The following is a 21,122-nucleotide window of genomic DNA, read 5'->3' on the forward strand; positions in this document are numbered from 1 at the left end:
TGAAGCATAATTACATATAATACGTATTTATTAATTCCTACCTCTAATCTACAATGTAATTTATTCCAAACAACAAATGCCCAGAGTTGTTCACCCACTATCCAGAAACAAGCGATCATGTCCCCACAACTCTATTACTTCCTCACTCTTGAGAGATAGGAGGAAAATACTGTGGAAAGAATTGATGGAGCCTCAAAAACTGGAAAACTTTACTGGAAGTTGATATAGTAGGAGGCATTAGAAAAAAAGGCAAAGGACCCCTGGATGGTTAAGTCCAGTCAAAGGCAACTATGGGGTTGTGGTGCTCATCTCGCTTTCAGGCCAAGGGAGCCGGCTCTTTGTCCACAGAGTTTTCCGGGTCATGTGGCCAGCAGGACTAAACCGCTTCTGGTGCAATGGGACACCGTGACGGAAGCACACAGAAATGCCATTTACCTTCCCACCGCAGTGATACCTCTTTATCTACTTGCACTGGTGTGCTTTTGAACTGCTAGGTTGGCAGGAGCTGGGACAGAGGAACGGGAGCTCACCCCGTCGTGGGGATTCGAACCGCCAACCTTCTGATCGGCAATCCCAAGAGTCCCAGTGGTTTAGACCACAGTGCCACCCGCGTCAGTAGGAGGCATAGAACTAATTTGAGACACGTCTCCCTAAAAAAATAAAACTAGATTTGAGGCGACACCAGTATTGGGAGCCGTTTCAAGATTTCCATCATATATGCAACGCACACATACATGCATGCAATGAAGATTTAAAATCAGGGTTTTTCTTCTCTGAGATGGGCGGCCTTGCCAGGCCGACAAGCCCCCTCTGCCCCTCACTTCCCTCCACAGTACCTGCAGACCATTGGAACCACAATTGGTCTCCTCTGCTCAATCCACCACAGCCTGTCTCTGTATTAACTCTCTGAGGGTTTGAGAACCATTGGTTACCCTCACTTGCTTTAGCTGGCTGGTCAAAGCCTTTCCTGGGGTGTGGCTGCTGCTACACACTGATGGCTTTTACAGACCCTCCAAGTGTCCCTGTTTTCCAGGCACATCCCTAATTTGGAGAAGCCGTCTCAGTTTCTGATTTGATCCCACAATGCCCCACTTTTCCTTAGGATGTCTCTATTTTCATTGGAGAGATGTTGGAGGGTATGGAGTTATCCAACCCCCGAGGTGTCTGAAGACAATCCTATATAGGAAAGGTATTTTTTTTTAAGTTTAATGTTTTGTTATGTTTTTATATATGTTGGAAGATGCCCAGAGTGGCTGGGGCAACCCAATCAGATGGGTAGGGTATAAATAGTAAAATTATCATGATGGAATGGGACACCCCTATTCTCACTGGAGAAATGTTGGAAGCCACAGGCGACAATTACAAGACATCTGTACCGACAGTAAACACAGAATGAAAGTAATAGATTGAAGCCTTTAATGTGCCTTGTTTTCATCAAGGTAAACCACATTCTTTGTTATTTTAATTCCAGTAAAACAAAACCAAATACAAACAGCCAACAAGAGTACAAGTCCCGGCTCTCTGAGGAGAAAGGGCAGCAGTGAGAGAGCGAGGCAAGGAGTCAACTCACTGCTCTATTAGTGGGGAGGACATTCACTGTGTTCACCTCAGCTATGGTAGGATGGATGCTTGGTGGCCCAGCAGAAAAAGGATAAAACCCGCATGGGGGGAGGGAAAACCTCAAACCAGTGGGCCGGTCCCTTTCCCCTAAAGCAGCAGAAAGACAGAGCAGATAGGTGTGGAGACCCCTTGTCACACTGGCTACAGGAAGGTAGTGAGAGACTGCTTACGAAGGCATGCCAGAGCACTGCCGGAGCCAGTCTTCCTGAGCAAGGCGATGGTGCAGGGAATGGATGGGGGCAAGAGAGAGGGGCACCCTCTCTTTAATCCACCTCCTCCATGCGTGAGGCATTCTCGTCTCCTTCCAGAGGGGGAATATCTTCAGAGACAGCGGCACTAGGCTCTTCAGCAGCAACCTCATCTTCCTCAATCCCGAGCCCCAGCTTGATCATCATAGAGATACGCTTGGAGTGAGTCTGTGGGTCCTCCAAGGAGAAGCCAGAGGAAAGCAGTGCTGTCTCAAAGACCAGCACCACAAGGTCCTTGAGGGCCTTGTCGTTCTTGTCTGCCTCGGCCTTCTGACGCAGTGTCTCTACAATGGGGTGGTCAGGACTGATCTCCAGGTGCTTCTTGGCCATCATGTAGCCCATGGTGGAGTTGTCTCGCAAGGCCTGGGCCTTCATGATACGTTCCATGTTGGCGGTCCAGCCATAGGTGCTGGTGACAATACAGCAGGACGAGGAGACCAGCCTGTTTGAGACCATCACTTTTTCAACTTTCTTCTCCAGGATTTCCTTCATGAGTTTGCAAAGGTTCTCAAACTTGGCTTTGCTCTCCTCCATCTTCTTCTTCTCGTCCTCATCCTCTGCCAGCTCCAGCCCTTCTTTGGTGACGGACACCAAGGTCTTGCCATCAAATTCCTTCAGCTGCTGGACGCTATACTCATCAATGGGCTCTGTCATGTACACCGCCTCAAAACCACGTTTCCTCACTCGCTGCACAAAGGCAGAGTTAGCCACCTGCTCCTTGCTCTCACCTGTGATGTAAGAGATGCTTTTCTGGTTTTCCTGCATACGGGACACATATTCGGAGAGGGAATTCATCTCGTCGCCAGAGTGGGAAGTGTGGTACCGCAACAGTTCTGACAGGCGTTTCCTGTTGGTAGAGTCTTCATGGATCCCCAGCTTGAGATTTTTGGAGAAGGCCTCATAGAACTTCTTGTAGTTTTCTTTGTCCTCCGCCAGCTCTGCAAAAAGCTCCAGGCGTTTCTTGACGATGGTCTTGCGAATCACTTTGAGAATCTTGCTTTGTTGCAGCATTTCACGGGAGATGTTCGGGGGCAGATCCTCGGAGTCCACTACACCCCGGATGAAGTTCAGGTCCTCTGGGATGAGTTCATCACAGCTGCCCATAATGAAGACGCGCCTCACATAGAGCTTGACGTTGTTCTTTTTCTTCTTGTTCTCAAAGAGGTCAAACGGGGCCCAGCGTGGGATGAAGAGAAGCGCCCGGAATTCCAACTGCCCCTCCACAGAGAAGCGCTTAACAGCCAGATGGTCTTCCCAATCATTAGTCAAGCTCTTTTGGACCCCCCATAGTCCTCCTGAGTGATGTCATCAGGGTTTCGGGTCCAGATGGGCTTGGTCTTGTTCAGTTCCTCCTGGTCGAGGTACTTCTCCTTGATCTTCTTGGTCTTCTTCTTGCTCTTGCCACCTTCCTCCTCTTCATCTGAGCCCACATCTTCAATCTTGGGCTTCTCCTCATCATCCTTGGGGGCTGCCTCTTCATCCTCCTTCTCCAATTTTCCCTCTTCTGCCTCATCGTCGCTGATTTCCTTCTCACGCTCCTTCTCCAGATAGAGGGTAGCCGATGAACTGGGAGTGCTTCTTCACCACTTCCTTGATGTGACGTTCCTCCAGGTATTCAGTCTGATCTTCCTTCAGGTGCAAGATCACTTTGGTACCACGGCCAATGGGTTCGCCATGGTCAGTTTTGACAGTGAAGGAGCCGCCTGCAGATGACTCCCAGGCATACTCTTCATCATCGTTGTGCTTGGTGGTAACCACAACCTTCTCAGCCACAAGGTAAGCAGAGTAAAAGCCCACACCGAACTGTCCAATCATGGAGATGTCTGCACCAGCCTGCAAGGCTTCCATGAAGGCTTTGGTGCCCAGATTGTTGATAAGATCTGCCTTTGTCATGCCAATACCACCCATGTCCACCAAGGTGAGGGTGCGATCATGGGGATTGGGAATGATATCTATCTTCAGCTCTTTCCAGCTTTTGAGGGATCTGTCAGACTCTCATAGTGGATCTTGTCCAGTGCATCAGAGGCGTTGGAAATGATCTCCCGCATAAAGATTTCCTTGTTGGAGTAAAAGGTGTTGATTATCAGGGACATAAGCTGGGCAGTCTCTGCCTGGAAGGTGTGTATCAAAACAACTGCTGTACAACTACTGTTTATATGGTTTACTTGAACCCACAGGGACACAGGTAAGAAATATTTCCATGAACAGAAGGACGGAGGATGTGTGCATTGTACGAAACCAAGTTTGTGTTCAACCAAAAGATGAGGATCTCCCATTCCTTCACTCTGTGCCGGGTCATTCAGAATATCCTCAAAACCAATGCAGTCACAGTTGCCTTTCCAGATATCCTGGGACAAGTTAGAACTAGGAAGGAAGATGCTGGAGCTGCTTCACTCCTTGGAATTCCAGTTGCAGCTTCAGCGGTGCATGCAGCCCTGGAGTATTTCTCAGAGTAGAAAAATTCATCTTATCTTGATTTAACAACAACAACAACAAAATTATCCGGTGTGTCCAAAGGATGAACAGGCAAAAGTTCGCTCTTCACATTTGTAAAGCCTCTATTTATCACATCACAGCTTTCAAATGCTTCAGCAGCTGAAAAATCAGAAACCGGAATACAGTCCTTCAGCTGAGATCCAAACGCTCTGGAATTCGCCTCAACCTGTGTTTTTTTATAAAAAAAGAAGGGGGGGAAGGACATTCGTCAAGGACAATGGGAGCTGTAGTGAAGCAACCCCTGTCGGAAGCCCCCCAGCCTTCTCCCCGCCCCATGCAGAGGTTCCCTTCCTCTTACCTGGTCTTTTGGGGGGAGGCTTGGGCAGCAGCCACAGCGGTGCACAATCAAGATCCTGCAAGAAAGAAGGGATCTTTGAAGCACTGCTTCTTGGGCTCAAAACCTGTTGGCTGCTTTTGCAGTGGCATCTGGGTGGCCCCTGGGAGAAGAGGAGGCTGGACCAGACGGGCCCTTGGCCTGATCCTGCAGGCCCTCCTTGTGTGTGTCCTAGGGCCCCCCTCCTCCCCCCATCCAATTACCTCAGGGGCGAGAGGCCGTCGCCTGGGCTCCAGTCCCTCCCGGAGGAATGCGGCGGTTCCACGGCTGAACTTCTCCCTCGCTGCAAAACAAAGACATCAGAAGGCTCCTGTCTCCCAGCCACACTAGCCCCAGTCTGGGGCAGGAGGGTGGGGGACCTGGGAAGGGGCATTTCCATTTACCTGATCTTAGAAGGGCTCCCCACTTCTCCACCGTACGGGCGTCCGACCGGCCTAGCACAGAAGCAACAGCCAAAGTCTCCTCCCTCACCTGAGTAGCTGTTTTAATGGGAGGAAACTTTGGCTGCTGCTTCTGTGCCAAACCGGGCCGGGATGGAGCCATGCCCGTACGGAGGAGGGGCAGTGGGGACGCGCCGCGAGGGACGACAGCCGGGAACCGCCGGGATGCTGCTCGGTTCTTCATTCCGGGAGCCGGCGCTGGAGCCTCATCCCTGGAGGCGTGGCCCTGTGGAGGAAGAAGGACATCACATGAGAATGGAAGCCACAGGTGGGACTCCCAAAAGATGTTTCACAAGGATCCCTTCATTCCCTCTGCCCTCGTACCTGATGTCCGCCACGTCTCTCCAGGGATTTGGCCAGAACAAAATAGGTGTTGGGGAAAGGCTCCCATACTGCAAAGAAAAACGAAACATGAGCAGGCGCCTGGCTCCCTGCCAGGCTAGCCCCAGTCTGGGGCATGAGGGTGGGGGACAAGGGAAGGAAGCATTCCTAAAATATGGGGCTCTCTATTGGCATTTCCACTTACCTGAGCTGGGAGCCTTTCCCCCTTTGTTCTGGCCGGCCTCTCGCCTAAGGAAGAAACAAGCTCAGTTAGTATGATGGGGGTAGACAGGGAGAATTCTGGGCTTGATCTCCACCAGAGCCAGATTATTCAATGGAGAGAGTAGGCCTATTGGCCAGGCAACAACGGATCAGAATAAGTACTGTTTGTTTTGCCTATAAAATACTGTTGGTTGGTAAAATCAAAAACGTATCAGGATATGATTTGCAAGGAGCCCAGGGATATTTTGACTGCCTAGGGGTCTCCACAGGTTTCAACCTGGAACTGTGCCCAACCAAGGGCCAACTTTGGGCTCTCAAATGTCAAGGGCGCCCTGTACGCAGTGCCGTAGCTGGGTGATCTTGCACCCCTGGAGAACCATCCAGATCGCGCCCCCTAGCCACGGACAAATGAGCTCTACTTTCTGCCTCTCCTCCAACCCTCCACCGATTCAATTCACCCTCTATCAAAAACCTTTTCTTATGAGGCAATAGCCCAGTGTGAGCGCACCGGCCGTGCCCTCCTCAGACTGCCCCACCCCTGCCACAGAAGGGCACAGCATACCTGTAGATGCTGGTTTGGGACGTGGCACCGCTGGGCTGCTGCTTGGCCGGAGCCCTGACCGGCGCTTCCAAACCACGGCCCTGCGAAGGAAGAAGGACATTTTACTCTCCTGCCATAGGCATCCGCTCTAGGGGACAGGGGTCCCGTGGGCCCTCCCCAAAGATTTTCTTCTGGGGCAGATCTCCCTCCATTTTCTCTCTCCCCCCAGCCACATCAGGGGGCGGCCAGCCAGCGGAGGGACATAGGGGGCAGGTGGGAGGGTGAAGGCCACTCCCTGCAAGGCCCTTTCCACCTGGCCTGGGGGGCGAGGCCCAGACCCACCTGCCAGCCCTACTGAAGAGGCTCCTCCTGAGGCCGGAGGAACATTGCCCAGCTATTGTTTTACTGTTTTATTGATTTATTATGCTGTAAACCGCTTTGAGATTTTTATTAAAAATATAAAGTGTGGGAGACAAATTCCCCAAGGAATTAACATACCACAATATCCAGGGATATTTGTTTCTGCTTCTGCCTTCCTGCCCGGGAACCTGTGAGACAGAAAGGAAAATAAAAACAGAGGAAGTTACCAACTAGTAATTCACAACAGAAAATATCCTGCCCACAGCCAGCCCCGGCTGGGCTCCAAACTCCGACCCTCTTCTTACCAGCCAGATGCACTGACCCCTTGCAATTCTGCCTAGGCTGGAGAAAGGGGGGAGAGAAACCTTTTGCTCTCTGTCCCTCAGGACATGGATATGAGAGCCACACCATGCAGCCCTGACAATATCTCAAGGGCCGTCCCAAGGAGGGGGGAAAAAGCTTGTTAGGACCTGATGCCGTGGATTCAAGTTACAAGAAAGGGGATTCGAACTCAGCTTCAGAAAGAACTTTCTGACAGCAAGAGCTGTTTGACAGTGGGAAGAAATCCCTCAGTGGGCAGTAGACTCCTTCCTTGAAGGTTTTTCAGCAGAGGTGGGATGGCCATCTGCCATGGATGCTTTAGCTGAGATTCCTGCATTGCAGGGGGTTGGTCTAGATGACCCTCGGGGTCCCTCTCAACTCTACAATTCTATAATCCTATGGGGTTCCAGGTTCTCACCTTTGCGAAGTTCACTCATTGCGGAGCAGTAGAGCAGGGTCAGGTTTGGAAAGCAGTACAGCAGACTTGAAAGCAACTCTCCTTCCTTGAGAGTCTGAATGTTGGGGGGGAGGCAGTTGAGAGTTGGTTGAGAGTGGCGGGTTCTAGAAGGGGGGGGGAGGGAAGGGACGGCTTCCGATTGGCTGCAGGAGCTTCCTGCACTCAGATGGAAGCCATGTCAGATGTTGGGCTTCCAAAGAACGTCTGCAAGCCGGACGCTCACTTATAATTATTTTATTTATTGAATTTATATTGCACCCTTTCTCCCGAAGGAGGCCAGAATGACATGGGATGTGGGTCTATTCTTGGCAGTTTCCCGTAGATATGACACAGCTGAGGTGCAACTGGGAACACTGTGTGAATAAAAACCACTGACTTAAAAGTGCCAAAACTTACCTGCTTTTTTAGATGTGTGTCAGCAATGCAAACAATAGTGGCTAGCTTTCTTATTCTGTTGGCTTGCTGCTAGATTCTGGCTTCCTCACATGTAAATGTGGCTTTGGGAAAACTCGTCATGTGGCAGACACACTTAAAGAACAAATACTGTTGCTTCCATCATGCCTACTTGGACCCATCAACTCCTACATCCGGGCCCTATTTTGCATGCTTAAATAATTCAATAAATAAACTCAAACAACAACAACAACTGTGGAGCTGTGAAAAATTCACTCTGTGTGTTTTTCTCCTATATTGTTAGTTATTCCCCTTGCAGAAGAAGAAGAGGGTGGGGCTCTTCGTCTCCCTGCCCATCCCTTTCCCCACAGAAGCAGCCTTCCGCTTTCCTTTCACTTGGCTGAATCAGGCCCCACAGGTTTAATCAGATGTGCATCCAAGGGCCAATTCTGACTATCTGTACTATCTGCACCCAGTTTATTGTACGGTCCTCTAAGGAGGCCTTTCCCAGCCACTGTCCTCTTTTCCAAAGAGCGTTGTTGGTAGCGATGGCCTTGGCTATCCATGCCAATGAGCCTTTGATAGTATGTCCATCGCTTAGGGGTCCCAACGAAAGAATAGCAGAAAGGGGTGCTGCTGCCGCTATGGAGCTTGTGGCAGAGCTTAGGCTCTTAACTCTTCCTTTAACGTCATGGGATTGTGGAGCTGGGAGGGACAACAGGGACAATCCAGCCCCCTGCAATGCAGGAATCTGTCGGCCAAAGTGGAGCTCCAACCCATGACCCTAAGGTTAAGAGTCAGGCTCTACTGGCTGAGCCATGATTGGTGGTCAGCATTTAATCTCAGCTTCTCTGGCAGTGAGGAGCATTGCACTCCTTTGCCACATTTGGGGCTGTTTTTGGAAGAATCCGGAGGCCACCCCTGTCGGAAATCAAGCCTTTATCAGGAGAAACTGGCAACTCTCCCAGGAACCTGTTGACCTCCCTGGCTGCATTCCCCAGCAAGATCCCGGCTAGGTCGCAATAGGCGATCCTTCTCAGTGTGAGAAGAACACACCCCTTCTTTCTTGCCCCCCCCGGCAGGAGAAAGAGATGGACAGAAACGTATTTACAGTGGTGCCCTGCAAGACGAACGCCTCGCAAGACGGAAAACCCGCTAGACGAAAGGGTTTTCCGTTTTGGAGGCGCTTCGCAAAACGAATTTCCCTATGGGCTTCCTTCGCAAGACGAAAGCCCATAGGGAAATTTCCGGGACAGCGGGGAAGCGCAGCGCGTCTTCCCCACTGTCCTCGGACCTCCTCCGAAGGCTGGCGGCGGGAGGAGGTCTCTCCGCCCCACCGGCAGCCTTCGGAAGGCTGCTCCGAAGGCTGGCAGCGGGAGGAGGTCTCTCCGTCCCACCGGCAGCCTTCGGAAGGCTGCTCCGAAGGCTGGCGGTGGGGCGGAGAGACCTTCTCCCCGTGCCAGCCTTGGGATGGCTGCTCCGAAGGCTGGCGGTGGGGCGGAGAGACCTTCTCTCCGCGCCAGCCTTCGGATGGCTGTCCTGAAGACTTGCGGTGGGAGGAGGGTTTTCCTTCCCACCACCAACTTTCAGAATGCTGTTCTGAATGTTGGCGTGGGGAGGAAAAACCCTCCTCCCACCGCAAGCCCCAGGAACAGAGGAGAAGCGCTGCGTGCCTTCCCCTCTGTTCCCGTACCTGTCCTGAAGGCTTGCGGTGGGGAGAAAAGCCCTTCTCCGCACCGCCAGCCTGGCAAGTGGTCTCCATAGGAACACATTAATTGATTTTCAATGCATTCCTATGGGAAACCATGCTTCGCAAGACAAAAAACTCGCAAGAAGAAAAAACTTGCGGAACAAATTAATTTCGTCTTGCGAGGCACCACTGTACATGCCTTTATTTCTGTCTTTGCAACATTACAAAAAACATGACTGCTCTCTTCAAGCTCCAGCAGTCTAGTGACGAACACTTCCTGCACTTCCTGTACAGCTCATATTACACTCTGAGCTAATTCTGGTGCTTCACACTGTGAATTGACTGTCCCTCTGTTTCCCACGGGCAGTCCCAACATTCCCATTATGTTTTGCTTTCAAGCTAGCAGTTTGCAGCTGCATTGCTTCTATATCGTAACAACCCCTGTATACTATCCCATATTACATATTTAAGGTTATACGTTATCTTTATCATCCCCATTCTATAAATCAGAGCTTCCTAATTTTAAACTCAACATATGTAGAATAAGGTCTTGGGGCTTACTTGCATATGAAAAGATTTTAGCCCAAAGATATTGGAAGTAATAATAACTACCCACTGACAGTTATGTCATTTTAATAACCCATCATTCCTCCCCCCCCCTTTATTAGTATTCTTCTGGAGATTGGAGTTTTTTTCCTCTTAAATTTTTTTGGGGGCCCCCAAATGTTTTGAAGAATACATGGATAAACACTGTTCAAAAAACGAACAGGCTGATATGCTTAGACTAAAGGAGGGAAGTGGGAAAGGCACGTTTTAAAGAGATTAAATCAAAAACCTAATGATTGCAAAGATCGCATTGAATATAACATATGAGGAAGTCGAGGAGTTGTGGAGGGAAGTCATAGGTTGTGGTGATGGGAAGTCTGTAAATAGTGGTTTATTTTTGTGTGTATTGCATAGCTGTCAACTTTTCCCTTTTCTTGCGAGGAATCCTATTCGGAATAAGGGAATTGCCCTTCAAAAAAGGGAAACGTTGACAGCTACGGTGTATTGGTAGTGTTTTTTTCTTTTTGTATTATCAAAACTCAATAAAATTTTAAAAATATATTTTTTTGGGGGGGGCAAGAGAGTGGGGCCCTAAGCTATAGGTTGTTTAGTTTATACGTAAATCCGGCACTGCGTGTGCCAAAAAGGCGCTTGCAAAGCTCAGTCCACCCGGAAGCTAGCAGCGGCGCGCGATGGCATTGCAATTGCATTTCTTTGCAAATCCAGGGCTCTTTCCGCAGGACGTGACATCAGGCGCCGGCCTCTTTCTCCCTGTTTCCCTGCCCGGCTGCGGGCGCATCTCCCCCGCGCGCCGGATTCTCACCCATGGCCGGGGCGCGCGTGCTGGGCGAGAGCGGGGGCGGCGGGGGCGCTGCCGCCGCCGCCGCGGCCCCCATGGACTACTCGGTGCACGAGGCTTGGAACGAGGCCACCAACGTCTACCTGCTGGCCGTGCTGGCCAGCCTGGCTCTGCTGGTGTACGCGCGCAGGTGGGCTTCCCCCATCTCTCTTTCGGTGCCAATATAGGTCGGCGGCACTGCAGCCTGCCCTTCGGAACCCCCCGCCACTTGAGATCCAGCAGGGCGCCTGCAGAGACGCCCGCTGCGCAAGGTTGGGACCCCCCCCCACCGCCTTTAGCGTGGCGGCGCCTGCTCGTCGGAACTCCCCGCCACTTGAGATCCAGCAGGGCGCCTGCAGAGACGCCTTTAGCATGGTGGCGCCTGCCCTTCGGAACTCCCCGCCACTTGAGATCCAGCAGGGCACCTGCAGAGACGCCCACTGCGCAAGGTTGGGAACGCACCCCTCGCGCCCACCCTTTGGAACTCCCTGCCACTTGAGATCTAGCAGGGTGCCTGCAGAGAAGCCCACTGCGCACGGCTGGGAACCCCCCACCGCCTTTAGCATAGCGGCTCCTGCCCTTCGGAACTCCCCGCCACTTGAGATCCAATAGGGCACCTGCAGAGACGACCACTGTGCAATGTTGGGAACACCCCACCGCCTTTAGAGTGGCATCGTCTGCCCTTCGGAGCTCCCCGCCACTTGAAATCCAGCAGGGCGCCCGCCTGCAGAGATACCCGCCCCGCCTTTAGTGTGGCGGCGCCCGCCCTTCGGAACTCCTTGCCACTTGAGATCCAGCAGGGTGTCTGCAGAGATGCCTTTAGTGTGGCGGCGCCTGCCCTTCGAAACTCCCTGCCACTTGAGATCCAGCAGGGAGCCTGCAGAGAGGCCCGCTGCGCAAGGTTAGGAACCCCCACTCACTTTAGCATGGCGGCGTCTGCCCTTCGGAACTCCCCGCAATTGGAGATCCAGTGCTCACTTCCCTGCGCTCTTTCCGGCGCCTGCCTAAAGGAAGCCACTCACGCGCTTGGGACGTCTAGGTGGCGTGAATCTGCTTGAGTGTTTCCTTTTTTTGCTTTGCGTGTTTTCAAAGCAGGCGTGTGTAGATTTTTCTCGATCTTGTTGTTTTGAGTCATTTTTCAAGGGGTTTTTTCTTTTAAGCCTTGGATACGTTTTATGGCACAGGCAAAAAATGTGTAAAAAGGCAGTTGTGATCATGGCCTGAAGTGCATTTGGAACGATGGGGTGGAGCAAAGAGGAAGTGCGACGTTCAGAGTGGGGTCAGCCTGTAATAATAATAATAATTAATAATAATAAAAAAATAAAAAACCATATCTCTGAAGGGGATAGTGGTGGTATCCTGCATTGGTGGCAAGACTTGCCGCCTAAAGGAACAGGCTAATTCTTGTGCTGTGGTCATCTAATAAATGTCCCAAGCAAGCACAAATTTCATGGTTCTGCAGATTATCTTGCCACTTACAACTGGAGGAGACATGATATGACACTTTATTATTTATTACTTTATCGTTTACATGCTGCTTGTTCTCTCGGATTTTAGAAATAAAAGGAAGATCATGAGGATTTTTACGCTACCTCCTGCTGTAGAAGTACCACCTGAGCCAAACTTTTACGATAGTGTGAAGAAAATTCGTCTACGGCAGCAGCTAGAGATGTACTCTATCGGTAGGTATACTCCATCGGCAGGCTCCCAGTACGTTTCTGAGCACAATTCAAAGCGCTGAATTCAAAGCCTTGGTTCAGTATACCTGAAGGAACGTCTCCACCCCCATCATTCAGCCCGGGCACTGAGATCCAGCTTCGAAGGCTACCTGGTGGTTCCTTTAAAAATGTGGAGTTTTTTTGGGGGGGGTTATTATTTTTAGTTTATGTATTTTGTGGTTACATATTCTGATTTAATTCTGTGAGCTGCCCTGACACCTGCGGGTATAGGGTGACATATAAATTCAATAAATAATAATAATAAATAACGATAATATTAAAAGTTGCAGGGAACCAGGTAGAGGGCCTTCCCGCTGGTGGCACCCTCCCTGTGGAACACCCTCCCATCAGATGTCAAGGAGATAAAGAACTACACAACTTTTATAAGACATCTGAAGGCAGTCCTGTATTGGGAATTTTTTAATGTTTGAAGTTTTATGTTTTTATATTTTGCTGGAAGCCACCCAGAGTGGCTAGGGAAACCCACACAGGGTGTTGTTGTTGTTGTATATTTAAACATACAGAGCTTCTAAAGATGCAGAGCTTCTATTCTTTATTGCATTGCATAACTGAATATATGTCAAAAGGAGACTCAGAATAGAAATAAACATTCAGGATATTTCAAAACTCGTAATAGAAGGATGTTTCAAAAGTTTCCAAGCTTATGAGAGTACAACTCTCTTCCTGTATGTTAAACAGAGAGGTGCAAGAGGAAAGTCAAAACCAGGGGTCAGCAAACTTTTTCAGCAGGGGTTCAGTCCACTGTCCCTCAGACCTTGTGGACTGGACTATATTTTGGGGGCGGAAATGAACAAATTCCTATGCCCCACAAATAACCCAGAGATGCATTTTTAAATAAAAGCACACGTTCTACTTATGTAAAAACACCAGGCAGGCCCCACAAATAACCCAGAGATGCATTTTAAATAAAAGGACACATTCTACGCTTGTAGAAACATGCTGATTCCAATCTGCGGGCCGGATTGAGGAGGCGATTGGGCCGGATCCAGCCCCCAGGCCTTAGTTTGCCTACCCATGGTCAAAACTATAGTATTGGGGAATATCAGTCAGTATACAGGCCTCAGCATAGCTTGTAAATCCCAATGTTCCAGGATTTACAGTTGGTTAGCTATGCTGGTGAATCTTGCCACATTACTGCCTAGATGGGCAGTAGGCTGTTATGACCATGTGGTCATAAGAGGGCATACAACTGTCCATATTTTTCACCTCCTATTTATGAGAGGGGAGTAGTGTTCATTTTAGTTATGATGTCCTGGTAAACGGATGTTCAGCCAGCCTAGATCAGAAACAAGTAGGTGTAACAAGTGGGACTTGCAAGTAAATGCTGCAGGGTGCTGTTCAGTGTGCGCAGCCAGTCATGCTTTTTTCTAGGATAATTCCTTTATGGGATTTCCATTTGTCCAGCCATCCCATCCCTGCCCTAACAAATGCTCAGTGCTCTGTAGTAGCTTCATTGAGCTTTTGCAAGAAAAAGGCTTTTTTTTTTGACTTCTGCAGACCCCAAGACTGCTTGATACCTCTCTGTTTTGGTGTTGCTTTGGCTTGATGTTAGTATATAGGTAGACAGTATTTATCCTTTGAAATCATGGTCCAGGTACTCTCCAAAGGAGGTTCTCCATTCAGCATAATGAACACAAAAGGAATACCTGCGAGACTGATGTGCACAAAGGTTTGCTCAAAGCCAGAAACAGAATACAAAACAAGAAGTTGCCAGTGTCCAGGTTTCCCCGCAATAGAAAGCAACATATATATATATATTTTTGGGGTACTCTTGGCCTTTTTGTCAAGCTTCCCGTTTTTTATTCTAAGGATGTTTACAGAATATACGTTGCAGAATTACAATGGGTTTCTTGTTTGTGAGTGATTTTTCTTACTGACAGTGTCCCATTACATCCCCAACTTTTCCTTCCAAAAAAACCCCTCTGAAAAACAACACATCCTTCCATGTATAACCTTAGTATCAAACTTTGTTAGCAGGTTTGGGGTGTGATTTTGCAACTTCTTGCTGCCTGCCATTGTTGGACATGTGCTTACATCTATTGCTTCTATGACTTTAAATCGCTAAATGATGTGCCAGTAACAATTAATATTAAATGTGGACATTTTGCACTCGTGACAGAAGGCAAATTTTTATCCTAAAATGCGTGCGTAGGAAATTGTTGAATGTGTATTGTGCTGGATTAGTTTGTTAGCTAACAGATAAACAATGGGTTTGAAGTAACTACATGTTGTTGCTGTTTTGCTGTTTTTTTTTGAGGAGGGGCACAATCTTACAATAGGAAGTTAACAATTCCCTGTATGTTTACTTGGAAGCAAGTCCCCCTGAGTTCAATAGGGCTTAGTTTCTAGTAATACTGCCTCTCCTGGTATGCCCCACGGAGGACCTTAAGGTCCATAAATTGCAACACCCTAGTGGTCCCGGGCCCTAAAGAAGTTAGATTAGCCTCAACCAGAGCCAGGGCCTTTTCAACACTGGCTCCAGCCTGGTGGAGCACTCTGTCTCATGAGACCAGGGCCCTGCAGGATCTGATTTCTTTCCGCAGGGCCTGTAAGACAGAGTTGTTCCGCCTGGCCTTTGGCTTAGAATCAGTTTGATTCCCTCCCCCTCTTTCTTTTTCCTTTCTCCTCCTGTGAAGAGGCTGCATCCTAATGCTTTAATGTTGGATTTTAATCTTGTTTTTAAAATTGTATTTTAATCAACTTGTTTTTATGATTGGTTGTTAGCCGCCCTGAGCCCGGTCTTGGCTTGGGAGGGCGGGGTATAAATAAAATTTATTATTATTATTATTATTATTATTACGTTTAGAATTGCAGTCTAATATATTCAAATGTGTTTATTTTCCTAGCAAGGAAATATGATCACCAGCAGCAACCACAGAAGCAGAATGATAGTGTGCAGCTATTGGTGGAATGAAGTCTTGAAGCTCTGAAGCCGAGAGGATGACGGAACGTTTGGGATGTAGTCATTTTCAATGCGACTTGAATAGTATAGTGATTTGTATTCGTAATTATTGCCTTGAGAAGACGTATGTAAATGTACAGCGAGCATTTTCTGAAATTGGGAAAATTAACATGGCTGATACATATTGGCCCTGTTTCCCAGTTTGCATTACAAACGATTTCCAGCAAAAGTAGGAGTAGATAAAGTTAAGGCAGGGCTGCTGGGACGTTCAGTGTGGGTATCACAGCAATTCCCATTCAAAAAGGGATGAGAAAGGCACATGACATTTGATGTGCCTCAGTGGAGTTAATAAAGTAGGTGGTGCTGGCAGAGAACAGAATATATACTTATAGGCTCACAATAAATACCAAATGTCCTGTTTGGGTTATAGAGTATAGATGAAGAGATAAAAATATTAGAATGTACAAATTTTCCTTTTTGACCTGGTAAAGAGTGGTGGATAAAACAATAAGTAGTTAAGGAAGTCACTTATTTTCAATTGGAGGCTCTGCAGGGCAGGAATATTTTTTTGCCCGTTTTAATTATCTTCCTGGTGTTTTATTTAATCTTGTTAAGTTCCATTGTTGTTGCAGCTGTTGTTTTTAAGCCAGGATACTTCCAGTTAAAATTACCACTGAACTCAGTGGAATTAAGCTGTTTAGGCAGTTGTGCCTGGGTAGTCTGTGGTCCTAATTAGAACTAAAATAAACTTAAAACGTTTTTTGGAGAAATGCCCACTTGACTAAATCAGTAGCAAAGCTGCAATTCTTTATGGGGTGAGCACATTTTCTTATTGGGTTGTTAAATGGCACTTTAATGTGGCACTGTTACAAAGAGGGTTACATAGCTGGAGCACAAGGTAATAAAACTGTTCTGAGCGATTACAGCTACAACTGCTTGGAATACAGATCCACCTTTAATGGTCAGTTATAAATGTATTTGCAAATATGTCAGACAAAACTGATTATGGTGGAATTATGGAGTGATTAGGTGATGCAAATAATTTATATTGGAAGAAATGTGAAAAAATTGTTCCAGGCACGTTTGAAAACATAAACATGTGATGAATTAAACAATGAATTGCATCCCTAAGTATGTGGTGACTTTCCAATTATGGTTAAAAAGAAAAAGAACAGATTAACAAATTTCCGTCTAGTGTTAAATAGCCATTTCCAACACTTGTCAAATATTTTTTGTTTATGCCCCACGTCTCCTGAACAGCTGTCCTGTGCATAAAAAACTTCTAGGAAAGTAATGTGCTCAAGTATCTTATCACAGCCAAAGTTCCTTATTCTCCTTTCCACTTCCAATAGCATTCTGGTGTGAAAGTTTTAACGCTTTGGCTGTAGTGAGACAACTATTCAAAGAGTTTCCTATTTGGACTGCAGATGGAGTTCAGTTGTCTATCCTTCTATATTTGGGATTTGGTCTCTTATTATATCACCACGACCCCTCTTTGTGATCCTTTTGCAGATTTCCTGCATTTGCAGCACCGACTAGTGGGGATGAGCTTTCTGTTTCGACAAGTGTAATCAATCAGATGAGCAGTTTAAGGGCTGATGTTCACATCATGTTGGGGCAGCTTTTTGTAGATATAAAAGTTATCCCCAGATCTGCATTTCTGGGTGCTATATCGTGGGAGCTTGTAGTTTGCCAATCTTGGCTGTAGCGACTTCAGTGATTGTGTAGTAGCAACAAAAAGGAAAGTGAATCAAGTGAATTTCTTAGGCTGTATATGTATGAGGAACCCAAGTACAGCCTAGTGCAGGCACAGGCAAACTCCGCCCTCCGGATGTTTTGGGACTACAACTCCCACCATCCCTGACCACTGGTCCTGTTAGCTAGGGATGATGGGAGTTGTAGTCCCAAAACATCTGGAGGGCCGAGTTTGCCTATGCCTGTCCTAGTGTATCACTTGTGAATATACAACTACATAGTATTATTGTAATATAATGCATCACTTCCATTGGACTGTCTGGTACTATTGTGCCCTGGGTAGAAACTGTATACTTGCCCTTGCAAAATGCTCCCGTACTTTCAGTGTATAAAATGTTTTTGTATTTTATTTTTAACAGTAAAATGCATTTAAAGTTGGGTCTCTGTGAAGCTTATTTTTCCTGAGCTAACAGCATTTTGATGGGTAACATGCATGCAAGTTTTAAAATATATTTCTTACAAGGATGCACGTTAAGAATTATTTATCAGACCTAATATTTAGTGAGGGATGCGGGTGGTGCTGTGGGTTAAACCACAGAGCCTAGGACTTGCTGATCAGAAAGTCGGCGGTTGGAATCCCCGCAACGGGGTGAGCTCCCTTTGCTTGGACCCTGCTCCTGCCAACCTAGCAGTTCGAAAGCACGTCAAAGTGCAAGTAGATAAATAGGTACCGCTCCGGCGGGAAGGTAAACAGCGTTTCCGTGCGCTGCTCTGGTTCGCCAGCAGTGGCTTAGTCATGCTGGCCACGTGACACAAAAGCTGTACGCCAGCTGCCTCGGCCAATAAAGCGAGATGAGCGCCGCAACCCCAGAGTTGGCCACGACTGGACCTAATATTCAGGGGTCCCTTTACCTTTACCCTTTACTCCCGCCGAGCTCCCAAGGCTTGTGGATAGCAGCCTGTTCTGGGGACTGGGGAAGCTCGAGTTTCCCCAGCCCCGCACCTGGAGGGGAAAAATACCCCCCCTTTATTTACCCATCCCGAAAAAACTAGGTGCGCCCTATGGGCCGGTGCGCCCTATAGAGTGAAAAATACGGTATATAAAGCAGATATTCTGGGGGAACCTCCATTCCTCATCACCACTATGAGAATGAAATCTTTTCCAGGGAGTCTTCTCTTCTCATGAGGTGGCCAAAGTATTGGAGCCTCAGCTTCAGGATCTGTCCTTCCAGTGAGCACTCAGGGCTGATTTCCTTCAGAATGGATAGGTTTGATCTTCTTGCAGTCCATGGGACTCTCCAGAGTCTCCTCCAGCACCATAATCCAAAAGCATCAATTCTTTATGGTCCAGCTCTCACTTCCATACATCACTACTGGGAAAACCATAGCTTTAACCATACGGACCTTTGTTGGCAAGGTGATGTCTCTGCTTTTTAAGATGCTGTCTAGGTTTGTTGGACGGATATAATAACAACAACAACAACAACAATAATAATTAATAATAATAATATTTTATTATTTTATTTATACAAATAAACCACCCTCAAGCTCTTATCCGCGCCAAACGAGGCTACGGGGAACCTGCCCGCCCCCCCCCCCTCAGCACCCAGACGGCGGGGTGTTACCCCATTCGTCCTCCGTGGTTCTTCCGCTTCCGGCGGCGCTTTCCTATTCCCCCCCCACTCCACCTTCCCACCGCGATCTTATTTTCCTGGTGCACATCCGGGTCCTTGCCGGCGTGCTTGGCGCCCGTTGTGTAGGAGAGCGGGCGCGCGCGCGGGCGCGTGACACACACACACACACAGAGCCAGAGCGAGAGGCTGAGAGAAGAGGCGGGCAGGCGAGGCGCCGGGTCTGCAGAGCGCGTGGCTGGGACGGTGAGTGAAGAGAGCGGGCGGGCGGGCGCGCGTGTGAGGAGACGCGGTCGGTGGGTCGGTAGGGGCCGCGTCGTCGTCGTCGTCCCCCCCCGTCCCGGTCACGGTGACCCGAAGGAGTCACGCGGGCTTGGGACCGGCGTCGCCACCGCCGCCGCCGCAGCGGCCTCCCCGACCCCCCTCCTTTCCCTCTTCACGTGTCGAGGCTGAGACCCGCGTGTCTCGTGTGAATGGCGTGCGGCGCGGGGAGAAGGCGTGTGAGGGGGCCGGGAAGCGGTGGGGGTGGGGGGGAGAGGAAACCCCCACCCCCACCACCGAATAAAAACGGAATAACGCCTCACCTGCCCCGTGGAAGCCAGGTGCGCATCCCCTCCAGGAAGGTTTGCGTGTCGCTTCTCTCCCTTCCTGGGTCGAAGAGAACTTTGTTATGTCAGTTGCTTGACTCGCCGGCAGCCCTTTCCCGCCCCCTTTCTCTCCCCCCCCCCAAAAAAAGTTCAACTATTATCACTGTTTTTTACCTTTTGGGAAAATGTCCCCTGGTTGTCCTGTCTGGCTGGGACGAAGTCCCTTTTTCATTCAGTTCATACCCAGCGTCGAGGTTGTATCGACTATTCTTCTCTGTGTTTGATTGATTGATGGATTCCCAGTTTCGCCTTGAAGGAGAAGGGTGAGCAGCAGCAGAGATAATCTCACTTATGTTTGTTCCATTTCTCAAGTTTCCTAAAATGAGAGGCAAAAAAAGATGCTACGGTGGGAGTTTTCTGGTCAGAAAACCTTGGGAGGCTGCTTAGCTAAGCATCCCTGCACTAAGTGACTCGTTTTCTGTTAATCTTATGTATGATCCTAAGCATGTTTGTTTAAAATTAAGGGCACATTACTTCATCCAGGATTTTAAATGCCTACGGTCAGAGTTATAGCCCTATTCCCCGCCGCTCCAGTCTTCTCCGTAAGGCAGTCAGGCCAACATTTGCTATAAAAAGGTACCTAAATTGTTGAGGAAGTGGTACACTGCTGTATCTGGGAGGGGTTGTTGCACATAAAGTAAAAAGTGGGCATGCCTGAACTATTCCTGTGCTACTTTGTAAAGATAATATTTTTTATTTTATTTTAAGCATTGTTTCCATGTTATGTGACTGGACAGGCCGGGCTAGGCTTGATGTTAGTTGTGTGGCTAGCTTTGGCATGCATGAGTTTTAATACATAAATACCCTCCAATGGGAGCTTTTCTCCCCATGCCATTGTTCCAATCTGATTTAGCCCTGCACTGATTATTTATGTCAAACTATGCACAACATTACTAACCACTAACAATATCTAGTTAGGCCCTAAGATATACAGTGGTACCTCGGGTTACATACGCTTCAGGTTACAGACTCCGCTAACCCAGAAATAGTACCTCAGGTTAAGAGCTTTGCTTCAGGATAAGAACAGAAATCGGGCTCCGGCGGCAGCAGGAGGCCCCATTAGCTAAAGTAGTGCTTCAGGTTAAGAACAGTTTCAGGTTAAGAACGGAACTCCGGAACGAATTAAGTACTTAAACCGAGGTACCACTGTATTTACAAAGAGGTTCAGACGTGCAGTTATTACTGTGTCCCCCTTTAAGATTCCTGCCTTATTTGAAGGACACACAAAATAATACTGCATTCCTAACTACACTCAGGGGACGCGGGTGGCGCTGTGGGTAAAAACCTTGGCGCCTAGGGCTTGCCGATTGCATGGTTGGCGGTTCGAATCCCCGCGGCGGGGTGAGCTTCTGTCGTTCGGTCCCAGCTCCTGCCCACCTAGCAGTTCGAAAGCACGTCAAAGTGCAAGTAGATAAATAGGGACCGCTTTCTAGCGGGAAGGTAAACGGCATTTCCATGTGCTGCGCCGGTGCTGGCTCGCCAGAGCAGCTTCGTCACGCTGGCCACGTGACCCGGAAGTGTCTCCGGACAGCGCTGGCCCCTGGCCTCTTAAGTGAGATGGGTGCACAACCCTAGAGTTGGACACGACTGGCCCGTATGGGCAGGGGTACCTTTACCTTTTTAACTACACTTACCTGGAAGTAAGTCCCATTGAATTTAGTAGGACCTCTGAGTAGGATTG

At 48.5% G+C, this 21,122-nt stretch overlaps 3 protein-coding genes and 1 pseudogene across 13 annotated transcripts in view; 2 read left to right on the forward strand and 2 right to left on the reverse strand.

Moving 5' to 3' along the window:
• Positions 1 to 1,399: 1,399 nt before the first annotated feature.
• Positions 1,400 to 4,287, reverse strand: LOC309354119 (heat shock protein HSP 90-beta pseudogene; annotated as a pseudogene). The gene has a single exon. The product of its transcript is annotated as a heat shock protein HSP 90-beta pseudogene (transcript).
• A 145-nt stretch (positions 4,288 to 4,432) lies between these two features.
• LOC309354268 (uncharacterized protein) lies at positions 4,433 to 19,652 on the reverse strand. 3 transcript variants are annotated; one of them, XM_081884389.1, is made up of 10 exons: positions 19,556 to 19,652; positions 19,379 to 19,438; positions 6,721 to 6,770; positions 6,244 to 6,323; positions 5,665 to 5,708; positions 5,463 to 5,530; positions 5,082 to 5,364; positions 4,902 to 4,981; positions 4,663 to 4,717; positions 4,433 to 4,530 (listed from the first exon to the last, which is right to left on the reverse strand). In XM_081884389.1, the coding sequence occupies exons 1-10, from the start codon at positions 19,611 to 19,613 to the stop codon at positions 4,526 to 4,528; spliced, it is 783 nt and encodes a 260-aa protein (XP_081740515.1). In that variant the 5' UTR covers positions 19,614 to 19,652; the 3' UTR covers positions 4,433 to 4,525. The 3 variants fall into 3 exon arrangements, with proteins under 3 accessions (XP_081740515.1, XP_081740516.1, XP_081740514.1); XM_081884390.1 differs by lacking the exon at positions 19,379 to 19,438; XM_081884388.1 differs by lacking the exons at positions 19,379 to 19,438; positions 19,556 to 19,652 and having other exon boundaries at positions 6,721 to 7,023.
• On the forward strand, positions 10,763 to 17,601 carry SMIM19 (small integral membrane protein 19). The gene is made up of 3 exons (XM_081884516.1): positions 10,763 to 10,978; positions 12,385 to 12,509; positions 15,413 to 17,601. Exons 1-3 carry the CDS (start codon positions 10,815 to 10,817, stop codon positions 15,478 to 15,480), a joined length of 357 nt encoding a protein of 118 aa, XP_081740642.1. The 5' UTR covers positions 10,763 to 10,814; the 3' UTR covers positions 15,481 to 17,601.
• Positions 18,932 to 21,122, forward strand: part of SLC20A2 (solute carrier family 20 member 2) — a 90,641-nt gene continuing 88,450 nt past the window's right edge. For 7 of the 8 annotated variants that reach the window (XR_014162172.1, XR_014162173.1, XM_081884027.1 and 4 more), the window contains exon 1: positions 18,932 to 19,040. The gene's annotated coding sequence lies outside the window, so the exon portion shown is untranslated. Of the gene's footprint in view, positions 19,041 to 19,376; positions 19,397 to 21,122 lie in introns of those variants that run through there. The other variant, XM_081884031.1, reaches the window with a different exon arrangement.

The sequence above is a fragment of the Podarcis melisellensis genome, assembly GCF_964234715.1.
Source record: "Podarcis melisellensis genome assembly, chromosome: 13".
Classification (NCBI taxonomy): Eukaryota; Metazoa; Chordata; class Lepidosauria; order Squamata; family Lacertidae; genus Podarcis; species Podarcis melisellensis.

Coding starts and splice junctions, on each gene's coding strand:
- LOC309354268 (XM_081884388.1), bottom strand. CDS start 6,993: ATGGTGTGGCTCTCATATCCATGTCCTGAGGGACAGAGAGCAAAAGGT. Junction 5,531..5,664: donor GGGAAAGGCTCCCAGCTCAG/GTAAGTGGAAAT, acceptor TTTTCTTTGCAG/TATGGGAGCCTTTCCCCAAC. Junction 4,982..5,081: donor GGGAGCCCTTCTAAGATCAG/GTAAATGGAAAT, acceptor TTTGTTTTGCAG/CGAGGGAGAAGTTCAGCCGT.
- SMIM19 (XM_081884516.1), top strand. CDS start 10,815: ATGGCCGGGGCGCGCGTGCTGGGCGAGAGCGGGGGCGGCGGGGGCGCT. Junction 10,979..12,384: donor CTGCTGGTGTACGCGCGCAG/GTGGGCTTCCCC, acceptor CTCGGATTTTAG/AAATAAAAGGAAGATCATGA. Junction 12,510..15,412: donor GCTAGAGATGTACTCTATCG/GTAGGTATACTC, acceptor TTATTTTCCTAG/CAAGGAAATATGATCACCAG.